The sequence below is a fragment of the Mobula hypostoma genome, chromosome 2 (genome assembly GCF_963921235.1).
Source record: "Mobula hypostoma chromosome 2, sMobHyp1.1, whole genome shotgun sequence".
Classification (NCBI taxonomy): domain Eukaryota; kingdom Metazoa; phylum Chordata; class Chondrichthyes; order Myliobatiformes; family Myliobatidae; genus Mobula; species Mobula hypostoma.
Genome location: NC_086098.1, coordinates 131095460 through 131110009, shown reverse-complemented (window position 1 = coordinate 131110009; position 14550 = coordinate 131095460). Strand labels below are relative to the sequence as shown.

General features: G+C 38.1%; 1 protein-coding gene across 8 annotated transcripts in view; it reads left to right on the top strand.

Annotated features, from left to right (window-relative positions):
* rbks (ribokinase) overlaps nt 1-14550 on the top strand; it is a 196344-nt gene that overhangs the window by 105490 nt on the left and 76304 nt on the right. For 7 of the 8 annotated variants that reach the window (XM_063040667.1, XM_063040670.1, XM_063040669.1 and 4 more), the window contains 2 exons: nt 3520-3684; nt 9982-10073. In XM_063040667.1, the coding sequence (XP_062896737.1) occupies nt 3520-3684; nt 9982-10073 (257 nt within the window). Of the gene's footprint in view, nt 1-3519; nt 3685-9981; nt 10074-10984; nt 11530-14550 lie in introns of those variants that run through there. The other variant, XM_063040672.1, reaches the window with a different exon arrangement.

The window sequence follows — 14550 nt, the reverse complement described above, 5'->3', positions numbered from 1 at the left end:
TTGGGTGGACATGGTGTCTTTTATTTTCCTGCAGAAGTAATAGTTATAGCATGAGTAGCAGTGGCATGATTTGGAATAGCAGTGACACAAGAAAGGGTAAGTTTAAATGAGATATCAGAGTAATTTTCCACAATGCCTCACAGTAGAGGAAGTAGAAAAAATATTTACTTCCCATTTCCTTTGTGATTTTCTGTAATCCCTTTAAAATATGGAATCCTAATGCATAATAACTAAATAAGGAACAGAAACAGGAATGATGCAATAAAATTAATAATGCCGATCTCTAGATAACAGCACTGAAAACGCTGTGGGTGAAGTATATTGCAGGAAGGATGATTCATTTTGTGAAATGAACAGATGAAAGCATCCAGAATGATAAAAACCAAAGTAAGTAGAAAGAACTTGGAGTCATAGAAAAGTACAGTGCAGAAGCAGACCCTTTGGCCCATCTATTCCATGTTGAAACCATTTAAACTGCCTGCTCCCATTGACCTGCACCAGGACCCTAGCCCTCTATAACCCTACCATCTATGTAACTATCCAAACTTCTTGTGAACATTGACATTGAGCTTTCATACACCACTTGTACTGGAGGCTCATTCCATATTCTCATGACCCTCTGAGTGAAGAAATTCCCTTCATGTTCTCTTAAACTTCTCACCTTTCACCCTTAACCCATGACCTCTAGTTGTAGTCCTACCCAACTTCAGTGGAAGAATCTGCTTGCATTTACCCTATCTATACCCCTCATAATTTTGTATACCTCTATCAAATCTCCTCTCAGTCTTTTATATTTCAAGGAATAAAGTTCTAACCTATTCAATCTTTCCTTGTAACTCAGGTCCTCCAGACCCAGCAACATCCTGATAAATTTTCTCTGTACTCTTTCAAACTTATTTACATCTTTCCTGTAGATAACTGACAAAACTGCATACGATACTCCAAATTAGGTCTCACCAATATTTTACATGACTTCAACATAGCATTCCACCTCCTGTACTGAACACTTTGATTTATGAAGGCCAATGTGCCATAAGCTTTCTTTATGACCCTATCTACCTGTGATACCACTTTCAAGGAATTTTGGACCAGTATTCCTAGATCCCTTTCTTCCACCACACACCTCAGTGCCCATCCATTCACTGTGTAAGACCTACCCTGGTTGGTCCTACTGAAATGCAACACCTCAGACTTGATTACATTAAATTCCATCTGCCATTTTTCAGCCCATTTTTTTTCAGCTGGTCCAGATTCCACTGCAAGCTTTAATAGTCTTCCTCACTGTCCACTACTCCCCCAATCTTGGCGTCATCTGCAAATTTGCTGATCCAATTAACCACATTATTATTCAGATCATTGATAGATGACAAACAACAGTGTATCCAGCACTGATCCCTGTGACTCTCCACTAGTCACAGGCCTCCAGTGTGAGATGCAACCATCTACTACTACTGTCTGGCTTCTCCCACAAAGCCAATGTCTAATCCAATCTACTACCTCACCTTGAAGGCCAAGTGATTGAACCTTCTTGACCAACCTCCTATGTGGGACCTTGCTAAAGTTCATGTAGACAGCATCCACTGCTTGTCTTCATCCACTTTCCTAGTAACTTCCTCGAAAAACACTATAAGATTGGTTAGACATGACCTACCTCGCAGAAAACCATGCTGACTAATCCTAACCAGTCCATGTCTGTTTAAGTATTCATAGATCCGGTCCCTTAGAATACCTTCCGCTAACTTTCCCGCTACTGATGTCAGGATCAGCAGCCTATAATTTCCATAATTTATATAATTTATTTTTAGAGCCTTTCTAAAAATAGCAGAATAGCATTAACTATCCTCCGATCCTCCAGTACCTCACCTATCACTAAAGATGATTTAAGTATTTCTAGTAGGGCCTGTACAATTTCTGCACTCACCTCCCACTGGGTCTGAGGGAACACCTCATCGGGTCCTGAGGATTTATCCACGCAGATTTGCCTCAGGACAGCAAGTACCTCCTTTGTAATCTGTATAAGATCCATGACTTCGCTGCCACTTAGCCTCACTTCTATAGGCTCTGTATCTGTCTCCGCAGTAAATACAGATGCAAAAAATCAGTTGAAGGTCTCTCCTATCTCTTTTGGCTCTATGCATAGATTATCATTCTGATCTTCCAGTAGACCAGTTTTGTCCCCTGCAATCTTTTTACACTTAACATATCTGCAGAATCCTTTAGGATTCTCCTTCACCTTGACTGCTGGGGCAACTTTATACCTTTTAGACCTCCTGATTTTTTTTCTTAAGTGTTCTTTTACATTTTTTATACTCCATAAGTACTGCTGATGTTTGGAACTGCCTATATTTGCTGTACACTTCCATTTTTTTTCTTAATCAGGGTCTCAATATCTCTTAAAAACCAAGATTCTCTAAATCTGTTATCTTTACCTGTTATTTTGATAGGCCCATGTGAGCCTTGACTCTCAAAATTTCACTCTTGAAGGCCTTCCACTTACCAAGTACACCTTTGCCAGAAAATAGCCTGTCCCAATCCACACTTGCCAGGTCATTTTTGATATCATTAATGTTGGCCTTTCTCCAATATAGAAACTCAACCCTTGGACCAGACCTAACATTTTCATACCTTTCTTATTGCTCATTTCCACCCATAAAGCTGCACTGGATAAGTTCTCCAGTCTGTCATGACTAAGCACTACCTTGACATTTTCCCCGACTAGAAATGCCATCTCTCTCACCCGGTTGTGCCTAAAACAATAGAGCCCTGGAATATTGAGCTGTCAATCCTGTCCCTCTTTCAACTAAATCTCAGTAATGGCTACAATATCATAATTTCATGTGTTGATCCAAGCCCTTTGCTCATCTGCCTTTTCATCCAGTTCTTCTTGCATTGAAATATACATAGCTCAGAACACTAGTTGCACCATGTTCAACCTTTTGATTCTTGACTTTGTCTGAGGTCTTAACAACATCTGCCTCTAGAACTTCTCCACTATCTGGTCAGGCACTCTGGTTCCCACCCCCCTGCAACTCTGGTTTAAACCCCACCATCCTACCCTGTGCAGCACCAGCAAACCTTTCCACTACTATTTTAGTTCCCTCCAGTTCAGGTGCAATCTTCCCTGGAAGAGTCCAATGATGCAACTTCACTGTTGAAGGTTAAAAACAATATCTTAGTGAATTTTCAGCTGTACACAAAGCTCCATATCTCTTCCAAATTAATAAACTGTGTTGCATCTTGGTAATTTCCCCCCCAAAATGTCTCCATGTGCAATGAAATCTTAAAATTCTTCATAAAGAATAAGTATGTGATTATGTGTAAATATATCTTTGTCCCTGAACAGTGAGTGCTGGAAATAGTTATTGGATTAGATTGTATATGTGCGGAGAATAATCTAGATGTGAATCCTTTCTGTTTTTGATCTGATTTCGGAGGAACAGTAGGTACTTAAGAAATGTTGATATTTTCTTGCATCATTGAGTTTCCTTTAAGTTGACTCTATGGTTTGTGATGTTACAGGGCAGAATGCAATTGTAATAGTGGCTGGTGCAAATCTGCTCTTAAATTCAGAAGATTTGAAACAAGCTTCCAATGCAATCTGTTGTGCAAAGGTGGTTGTCTGTCAGCTGGAAATTCAACCTGCCATCTCACTAGAAGCCTTGAAAATAGCACATGAGGCTGGAGGTTTGTAAAGTTCTATTTTAATACTGTATTTGAAGAATCTTCTTTCAAAATATTATGGGGTAACATCAAGGTTCTACAACATGCATTTCATTACAGTACTTTGCTATTCCCATTCCTAAGCAACAAACTGAAGATCTGATCTATGTCCAGTTATTTAATTGTATTTTTGTTTTGAAGTTTGATCACCTTTGTCATATATTAGGTTAACTTCCTTCACTCTGTAATATTCAACCCATAAATTCAGTTGCCATGTCTCCATCAACAGCTCTCGAATGTTGACACACCTTTCCGCTAATCACTTGAAAATAACACTACAGTTCATGTGTTTATTTGCACTATATTTTTTGTTGTTTTTATATCCTACTATCCTGTGGTAACATGTGGTTAAAACTGCTTCAGCAGCATTTTTCCTCCTCTTAATTATTTTTCAGCTTCTGCCCTTCCACCTTTGCCATATATTTTGAAATTACAGTGTGAACGTGTGTATCATATAAAAGTGATAATAATATGAATGTTTATGTATTTTACCATATGCATAAATGTTTTTTCCTCAAATACTATATTAATACCTCATTTATTCTACCTTTACCAATGTTTGTGAAATGGCAGGGATAAGGAACCGTACTGCTATACACAGTTCTGATATGTTAACCCGGTAGAATATTTACTGCAGCCCTCCTGTAATAAAGGCCCAAATGCCATTTGCGTTCTTAACCCTGTGGCAAGAAGTTGAATTGGGTCAAGCAGCACCTCCCTATTCCCAACCCTCCTCCCCTGCCCCTCCCCCTCCCCCTCCCTACACGCACACACACCTCAGCTCACTGAACTCCTCCAGTAGATTATTTGTGAAACTGCATAGTTATTCTTAAAGCTAAGAAATGTGATCAGTTTTACTATGTGGCAGTTTAAGCATATACTTTAAAAGATTACACTGCATGTTGTTTGCCTGGTTATTTCCAAAGCACTATGCATGAAAATGGCTTGGACGAACTCTTGGATATTGATGATTAGGTAGCCAGTTTCAGCAGTGAGTTGATGGATGCCTTAAACCCCAGCAAAAGAATTCAAAAGCAAATGCTGCACTGATTGTGCAAATCTGACTAAAGTCACAGACCGAATTTTGCTTTTCATTTGAGAAAATTTACAACCTTATGATATTGAATTGTAGTTCAGTCTGCCTCAGTCTTATTGATTTTATCTTCAATCATGGTTTCTCAATGAGATAAACAATGAGAACAATGCTTAAAATAAATTCAAACCAGATATTGTATATAAGGAACTGAAGTGTATAGTTTCATTTAATTTTTTGGTGAATTGCATGATGCGTTAAAGGCTGAAAGTTGCGAGGGATTAACACGTGTTCTCTTGCCCATTCAATGATAGGCTGAATAACTGAAGAGTTGTTGCTCCATTAACATTTCCCAAGCAAGCATAGGAAGCCCATGTCTCAGTCATAAATTTAGGAGATTGCAGGAACAGTATATATTATAACCATTTAACAATTACAGCACGGAAAGAGGCAATCTCGGCCCTTCTAGTCCGTGCCGAACTCTTACTCTCACCTAGTCTCACCGACCTGCACTCACCCCATAACCCTCCATTCCTTTCCTGTCCATATGGCTGTCCAATTTAACTTTAAACGACAACATCGAACCTGCCTCAACCACTTTTGCTGGAAGCTCATTCCACACAGCTACGACTCTCTGAGTAAAGAAGTTCCCCCTCATGTTACCCTTAAACATTTGCCCTTTAACTCTCAATTTATGTCCTCTTGTTTGAATCTCCCCCACTCTCAATGGAAAAAGCCTATCCACGTCAACTCTATCTATCCCCCTCATAATTTTAAATACCTCTGTCTAAAGTCACCCCTCAACCTTCTACATTTCAAAGAATAAAGACCCAACTTGTTCAACCTTTCTCTGTAACTTAGGTGATGAAACCCAGGTAACATTCTAGTAAATCTTCTCTGTACTCTCTCTATTTTGTTAACATCTTTCCTATGATTCGGTGACCAAAACTGTACACAATACTCCAAATTTGGCCTCACCAATGCCTTGTACAATTTCAACATTACATCCAAACTCCTATGCTCAATGCTCTGATTTATAAAGGCCAGCATACCAAAAGCTTTTTTCACCACTCTATCCACATGAGATTTCACCTTCAGGGAACTATGCACCATTATTCCTAGATCCCTCTGTTCTACTGCATTCTTCAATGCCCTACCATTTACCATGTATGTCCTATTTTGATTAGTCCTACCAAAATGTAGCACCTCACATTTATAAGCATTAAACTCCATCTGCCATCTTTCAGCCCACTCTTCTAACCGGCCTAAATCTCTTTGCAAGCTTTGAAAACCTACTTCATTATCCACAACTCCACCTATCTTAGTATCATCTGCATATTTACTCAATCCATTTACCACCCCATCATCCAGATCATTAATGTATATGACAAATAACATTGGACCCAGTACAAATCCCTGAGGCACACCACTAGTCCCCGACCTCCAATCTGACAAACAGTTATCCACCACCACTCTCTGGCATCTCCCATCCAGCCAGTGCTGAATCCATTTTACTACTTCAATATTAATACCTAACGATTGAAGCTTCCTAACCAATCTTCCATGTGGGACCTTATCAAAGGCCTTACTGAAGTCCATATAGACAACATCCACCGCTTTACCCTCGTCAACTTCCCTAGTAACCTCTTCAAAAAATTCAATAAGATTTGTCAAACTCTACCTTCCATGCACAAATCCATGTTGACTGTTCCTAATCAGACCATGTCTATCCAGATAGTTATGTATACCATCCCTAAGAATACTTCCCATCAATTTACCCACCACTGACGTCAAACTCAGGCCAACAATTGCTAGGTTTACTCTTAGAACCCTTTTTAAACAATGGAACAACATGAGCAATACGCCAATCCTCCAGCACCATCCTGTTTCTAATGACATTTGAAATATTTCTGTCAGAGCCCCTGCTACTTCCACACTAACTTCCCTCAAGGTCCGAGGGAATATCCTGTCAGGACCCGGAGACTTATCCACTTTTATATTCCTTAAAAGCGCCAGTACTTCCTCTACTTTAATCATCATAGTTTCCATAACTTCCCTACCTGTTTCCCTTATCTTACCCAATTCAATATCCTTCTCCTTAGTGAATACCGAAGAAAAGAAATTGTTCAGAATCTCCCCCATCTCTTTTGGCTCCACACATAGCTGTCCACTCTGATTCTCTAAGGGACCAGTTTTATCCCTCACTATCCTTTTGCTATTAATATAATGGTAGAGACCCTTGGGATTTATTTTCACCTTACTTTCCAAAGCAACCTCATATCTCCTTTTAGCTTTTCTAATTTCTTTCTTAAGATTCTTTTCACATTCTTTATATTCCTCGAGCACCTCATATTCGCCATGCTGCCTATATTTATTGTAGATATCTCTCTTTTTCCGAATCTAGTTTCCAATATCGCTTGAAAACCATGACTCTCTCAAACTTTTAACCTTTCCTTTCAACTTAACAGGAACATAAAGATGCTGTACTCTCAAAATTTCACCTTTAAATGGCCACCATTTCTCTGTTACGTTCTCCCCATAAAACAAATTGTCCCAATCCAATATTCTTCCATCAGAACAATCATATTCCAAATAATACTCTTAATATTTTTAATTGAATTTACTAGATCCTCAGGTGATACTTTTACTCTGCTAATATGCTCCAGCAGAGCAAATTACAGAAAGCAATTACAAGGTAGATGAAGTGATTTGTGACCAGTCAAGGCCCAGAGTTTCCTGATTCCTGAAGAATGGATTGTTGAAGAGCGAACAACTGTGGAGGAAGATTCTCTGGGTCTGGTATTCTATCAGGATTGCGTACAGATACCAGTGTTTGTGATGAAAGAATCATTCAGGCCAAGGCAATGAATCCTCTTCTTTTATAGTTGTCTTAAAGAGGGAAAGGATCCTGTTCATTGGTGAATAGGCCAGCAGCAACACTTAACAATTAAAAGCAAAATTGAAGTAATAAGACATAATTTATTATTTCCATAAAAGGCTATTTGAATCAGAAATATTTTTGTAGTTTTCCCTTGATTTTTTTTTCTGATTTTCATTTTTTAAATGAAAAACTTACATGGCCTATGTTGACTGAATTATGTTGTTAAGATAACATAGCAGAGCAGTTTATAAAGCCGCTGTATCACAGTCCTGCTGACCTGGTTTAATCCTGACCCTAGTTGCTATCTTTGTGGAAGTTGTGTGTGCTCCTTGTGATCACCTCGCTTTCCTCTGGAAATTCCAGTTTTATCCAAAAACCCACCAATATGCAATCTAGTAGGTTAATTGACAGTGGTAAATTACTCTTATCATGCTGGTGAGTGTTAGAAACTGGGGATGAGTTGTGGGGAATGTGGGGGTAATGAGAAAAAAATGGGGAGGATTTATATAAGTGAGAAGTTGATGGTTAATACTGACACAGCGGGCTGTATGGGCCTGTGACTATGCTCTATCTCGACAACTCGATATACCATTTAAAGTTTATTTTAGCTGAAGCTTGTTATAGATCCAGGTATTCGTTTCATCTCATGAACCACAAATGTAGATCTGTAATTGCAAGATTAACATTGTGATAATTTTGCTGAAGCCTATACCTCCTCCATCTTCTCACTTGCAGTGCAATTTTGTTTTATATTTTAGTGGTTTGATTATTTGTTGCATTCATATTTTGTTGTGATGACCTCAAAATAGCAGCTTTTAACAAGTCACCACTAACTTGAGAGTTGGAGAGTATTCAAGGACTGTAAACAGCATTGCTGTTTGCAATTATTTCTGGCAGAAATACTGAGAGCCTTATTGTCAAAGAAAATGATTTATTTTCAGATTGTGAATTCATACTGAGCTCCTCTTTACCAAAACAGTTAAGTTCTTTGCAGATTATGTGTGACTAGTTCGAATTTAGGTATGTTCTAAGTGCTGTCAGTAGTGATGAAAGAATTTGGACAGTCTTACTGCACATTTAAATTACACTAGTGAAAGAACAGTTACATTTTATTCAAATAGCGCCAGATTTTCTATTCCTTATTTAATTCTTTTGGGTAGAATGAGAGCTTAACAGGTTTATTATATCAGGGGATTATAGCGCTATGAAATAATTTTAAAATAAAGACACAATAAAATTGAATATACTGGACTCAAAAACTGGATTAGAGAAAGATTTGCATTGCGACTTGCAGAATTTCAGGATAATTAGCTGAGTGAAGTGGAGTAATTACCTTTGAGAATCATTTTTATGCAATTGTATTATGCAATACACAAGCACCACATTTTGCAAGCAATGAAAAATATGTATAGGAACAGAAAATGTTGGAGATGCTCAGCAGGTCAAACAGCATTTGATAAATTGTCATGAACTTAAATGATTTTCTCTCTCCACAGATGCTCTCTGAGCTGCTGGGAATTTATTTATTAGCAGTATATTCAGTTTCTTGCTTTTCCAAAAAAAACATTTGTATGGCCTTCTTATACAATCCAGTAGATTCAATTTCTTTAATCTTGCATTTAAAACACAAATTTATTCCCACACTTGAGATATCATCCTTTTTTTAAAAAAGCTAACTTGGAAATCACAAACAGAACATCTATATTATTTTCATATTTTATATTTCTTTACAAAATACAAATAGACCATTAGGCCCATTATATCTATGTCAGTTCTCTGAACAATCCCATCAATCTTATACCTACACTTAGTTCCCTATAACTTACTATAACCAAAGTCAGGAACTTCAAATTCCTCAGTGTTATCATCTCAGAGGGTCAGTCCTGGCTTCAGCATGTAAGTGCCATTACAAAGAAAGCACAGCAACGCCTCTACTTCCTACGAAGTTTCTGTGTAAGACCATATGTCCATCAGACATTGGAGCAGAATTAGGCCATTCAATCATGGCAAACCCCCTCTATCCCCTCTTCAGCCCCACTCCCCAGCCTTCTCCCCATAACCTTTGATGCCGTGTCCAGTCAAGAACCAATCAAGATCTGCCTGGCCTCTACAGCTGCCTGTGGTGATAAATTACACAAATCTCCATTTTTATTTTTATGTTACTCTTCCTTACTCTTCCCTTTCCTAATACAATCATTTAAATTTTCTGAAATGCTATTTTGACATTCAAATGAACATTAAACTTGCAATTTATTACTTTGGTTGTACTTGGAGCAATTTTCTTATAATCAATATATTTTTTTTTCACTTTTAATCCCTATTTCTTTTTACTAAACAAATCTTTCAGTGAAAACCATCTTCAATCCTGCTCCGGCTACTGCTGGTCTTGATCCTGATTTCTACAAAAATACAGATGTCTTCTGTTGCAATGAGAGCGAGGTACTGTAATGCTATGTCTTATTTTATTCATGACGATACAGTTAGTTAACTGCCTTTATTGTCCTAAATCTGGATTCAAATGCAAACCTGGTGTATGAGCATGTACAAATTTGCATTTGTTCTTGTCTGCAAGGCTGATGTTTTAAGTTACTGCTGCATCCTGTTTTTCCATCCACCCAACGTTTGTTTCTGAAATATGTTCCTTCTGAAAGTGCAGTAGTCCCTCAGTATTGCCAATGTTATGATCTTATGTAGACATTGTTATCTATTGCACTAGCTGTTTCAGTACAAACATTCCAATGTAGCAATATACTATTTTGCATTCTGTCTACACATGGAATTGGTGCTGCGACAAAATATGAGGCATTTTTATCTTGGGTGTTCCAGTGTTACATTGATCTGCTATGATACCTCTGATGTCTACTGAAAGATACTACTTACAAATTAGTAAACAGATAATAAAGAGCAAATTAATTATTGCCATAGTATCACTGGCATATGGTGTGAAATTTATTGTTTGCAGCAGCAGATCAGTGCAATACTTAATGAACAACCTATAAATTACAATTTTTATTTATATAAATAAAATGGCCTTTGTTGGTGCACTACCTAAGGGATGGTTCTCACCCTGGTAGTTCTTTTTTCACATATTGATGGACCCTGAGAACCTTTTCATGGCTGGAAAAGCTGGTTGAAAGCTTGTTTTTGTTTTGTATTTCAGCATTTCTGCTGTAAGTTATTTGGATGAAAGATAAGTGGATAGAAAATGCATTTGATTCAGTACCTTTTAATTGCAGATCAGTTTTAGTCATGTTTTCTTTCCACACAATTGCTTTTGTTACTTAACTAACCCCACTGTTCTATCTGATGTAAATTAATGTTTATTAAATAAATCTTTCATTCTTTGGCAGCTGGTATCGTACAACAAATTTATAATCCTTGCCGACAGCATAATGCCAACAACTATGAATAAAATAGAAAATGTATTTCTGCATGCCGAGAACTGGAAGGATGCTTGTAGAAATGAATGGCCTACTGTGTCATTACTTATACGTGGTGCTCAACAATAAAGGAAGTATTTTATTCCTGGGTTAACTGATTTATTGGACACCAAATGCAAATGCCATCACATTCACCATTTCTAGATACATGCTTGCAGTTGAGCGAGGCCTCAGCTTACAGTATCACTGCCTATTTTCTCTTTGCTCTTCTGATATAGATCTGTTTTCCAAGAATAATAGTTGTAATAAAATCTCCACCCTTGTATAAAATATCTTTCTAATTATATTGTTTTTAATGTTCAATACGCTGCTGTAGTTGACAAGGTCTCTGATCCCTAGTTTCTAAACACTGCACAATTGTGTTGTATATATTTTCTGAGTCTAAATAAATTTAATGATATGAATGGTCAGTTTATCACTGGTCCAGTTAAAATTTGTCTGCTGTTACCATGAAGGTCAATCGTGATCTATCCAAAAGTGAATTTCTCTGTAAATAAAATCAAAGTTATTTGATTAGTTTCATATTTCTCAAGGTTGCTTCGTATATATGTGTGTATGTTGGTTATACATATGCGAGAAGTATGTTTACAAAATGCAATGTTTTCTTGCACAGCACGAAGGAAATTAAAATTACAACAGGATTCTCAGTAGATAACTTGATATTTTTACTTTGATCTCTTGTTAGCTATTAATATAAAGCAGGACACTAAAAGATTTATCAGTTATATAAGAGTAAAAGGGAGGTGAGAGTTGAATTGGATCACTGGAAAATGATGCTGGTGAGATGTAATGGGGAACAAAGAAATGGTAGATGGATTAATAGGTACTTTGCATCCGTCTTCACTGTGGAGGATGCTAGCAGTGTGCCTGAGGCCCGTGAGTGTCAGGGAGCAGAAACGAGCGCCATTGCTATCATAAAGGAAAAAGTGCTAGGAAAACTTAAAGGTCTTAAGGTTGATGAGTCACCTGGACCAGATGGACTACATCCCAGAGTCCTGAGAGATGTTGCTGAAGAGATAGCAGATGCATTGTTCATGATATTCCAAGAATCACTTGATTCTGGCATTGTCCCAGAGTTCTGGAAGTATGCAGATGTCACTCCACTCTTTAAGAAGGGAGGAAGACAAAAGAAAGGAAAGTATAGGCCAGTTAGCCTAACCTCAGTGGTTGGGAAAGTGTTGTGAGTCTATTATTAAGGATGAGGTTTCGGGGTACTTGATGACTAATGATAAAATAAGTCAAAGTCAACAGGGTTTTTGTAAAGGGAGATCTTGCCTGACAAATCTGTCGAAGTTTGTCGAGGAAATAACAAGCAGGGTAGACAAAGGAGAGGCAGTGGGTGTCATTTACTTGGATTTTCAGAAGGCATTTGATAAGGTGACACACACGAAGCTGTTTAACAAGATAAACCCTATGGCATTACAGGAAAGATACTGGAATGGATAGAGGAATAGTTGACAGACAGGAGGCAGCAGGTGGGAATAAAAGGGCCTTTTCTGGTTGGCTGCCAGTGACAAGTGGTGTTCCTCAGAGGTCAGTATTGGGACCACTACTTTTGACATTGTTTGTCAATGATTTGGATAATGTAATTGATGGCTTTGTGGCAAAGTTTGCAGATTATATGTAGATAGTGCTGAGGAAGCAATGCAATTGCAGTAGGATTTGGACAAATTGAAAGAATGGGCAAAAAGAAGTGGCAGATGGAATACAGTGTTGGGAAATGTATCATAATGCATTTTGGTGAAGGATCAATAGTACAGACTATTTGCTAAATGGGGAGAAGGCTCATATATCAGAGGTGCAGAGGGACTTAGGAGTCCTTGTGCAAGACTCCCAGAAGATTAATTTACAGATTGAGTCTGTGGTAAAGAAGGCAAATGCAATGTTTCAGGTGGAATAAAATATAAAAGCGAGGAGATAATGCTGAGGCTTTATAAGACACTAGTCAGGCCGCACCTGGAGTATTGTCTTTTTCAATATTTTTATTAATTACTTGCATAGGCGAATACAAAACACATCATGATATTATGGAAACAAAAACAAGGTTGAAATGCCCCATATCTATGTATAGTAAATTAACCATAATATTGAAAAGGTATATTTTATTCTAATCTAAACCAAAATCAAAACCCCATAACAAAAAAAGGGGAAAAAAACCAGCTGTTTGGTTAAAAGAAAATTTTTAAAATATCTTGGACGTATAATCGTAAGTTCAAACATATAATAGCCATCATCATTGCTGAACAAGTGGAAGATTGTGAAAGTAGTTCCAAAAAGGTCCACTTGGAGTATTGTCAACAGTTTTGGGCCACGTATCTCAGAAAGGATATGTTGTCATTGGAGAGAGTCCAGAGGAGGTTCACGAGGATGCTTCCAGGAATGAAAGGGTGAACATATGAGGAGCATTTGGCAGTTTTGGGCCTGTACTCACAGGAATTTAGAAGAATATGGGGAGCAGGGGAAGGTCTCATTGAAACCTACTGAATGTTTAAAGATCTAGATAGGGTGGATGTGGAGTGGATGTTTTCTGTGGTGGGGGTATTCAGAACTAGAGGGCACGGCCTCAAAATTGAGGGCAACCTTTTAGAACAGAGGTAAGGAGGAATTTTTTTAGCCAGAGAGTAGTGAATCTGTGGAATGCTCTGTCACAGACTGAAGTGGAGGCCAAGTCCGTGGGTATATTTAAGGCTGAAGTTGATTGTTCCCCTATTGGTCAGGGCATCAAAGGATATGGCAAGAAGGAAGGTGTATGGGGTTGAGTGGGAGCTGGGATCAGCCATGATGGAATGGCAGAGCACACAAGATGGGCTGAATGGCCTAATTCTGATTCAATGTTCTAATGGTCTAATGCTCTGTAATACTCCGCGGCTGCTATTCAAGCATACCCAGGGCCAAATGACACAGCTACTTATTTCAAAACTGGGCCTTAATGAGATGATTAAGACCAGAATCTGTTCGACTTAGGACCAGCTTTATCTGATTTATGCATTTTAAGCTCATCATGTAGATCCATTTCTAGTGATGCCTACTCCCATCTCCTTCCTCCTCGTCCATTGTGTACCACCAGCCATCGCAGCCATTGGATTCCCAGCATGAAACTGCAACCCCAGCCAATCACATCTGAGGTTTTGCTGCCCCAACAAAGATATAAAAATAATTGGGCCCTCAACCCAGCTCTAAGATCTAATATCTCCCTTCCCACCTCCTACTGATTTTAGATCTTTGCCACCTTCACCTCTCCCATCAACTATCAGCTCTAAGAAGTAAGCCCTTGGAGCAGGTATTCACATACGAGATGATATTTAATGGTATATTAGGCTAGATTAGAAGGTTGCTTCAGGAAGGTGAGGTATTGTACATGAATCATGTACAGCTCCTCTATGATGCCACTTGAGAAACAGAAAAACTTACTGGCCTTTGTGTAAGTTATGTTTCATACATTTGGATTTTTTCAGATATTGATTTTTTTTTACCTT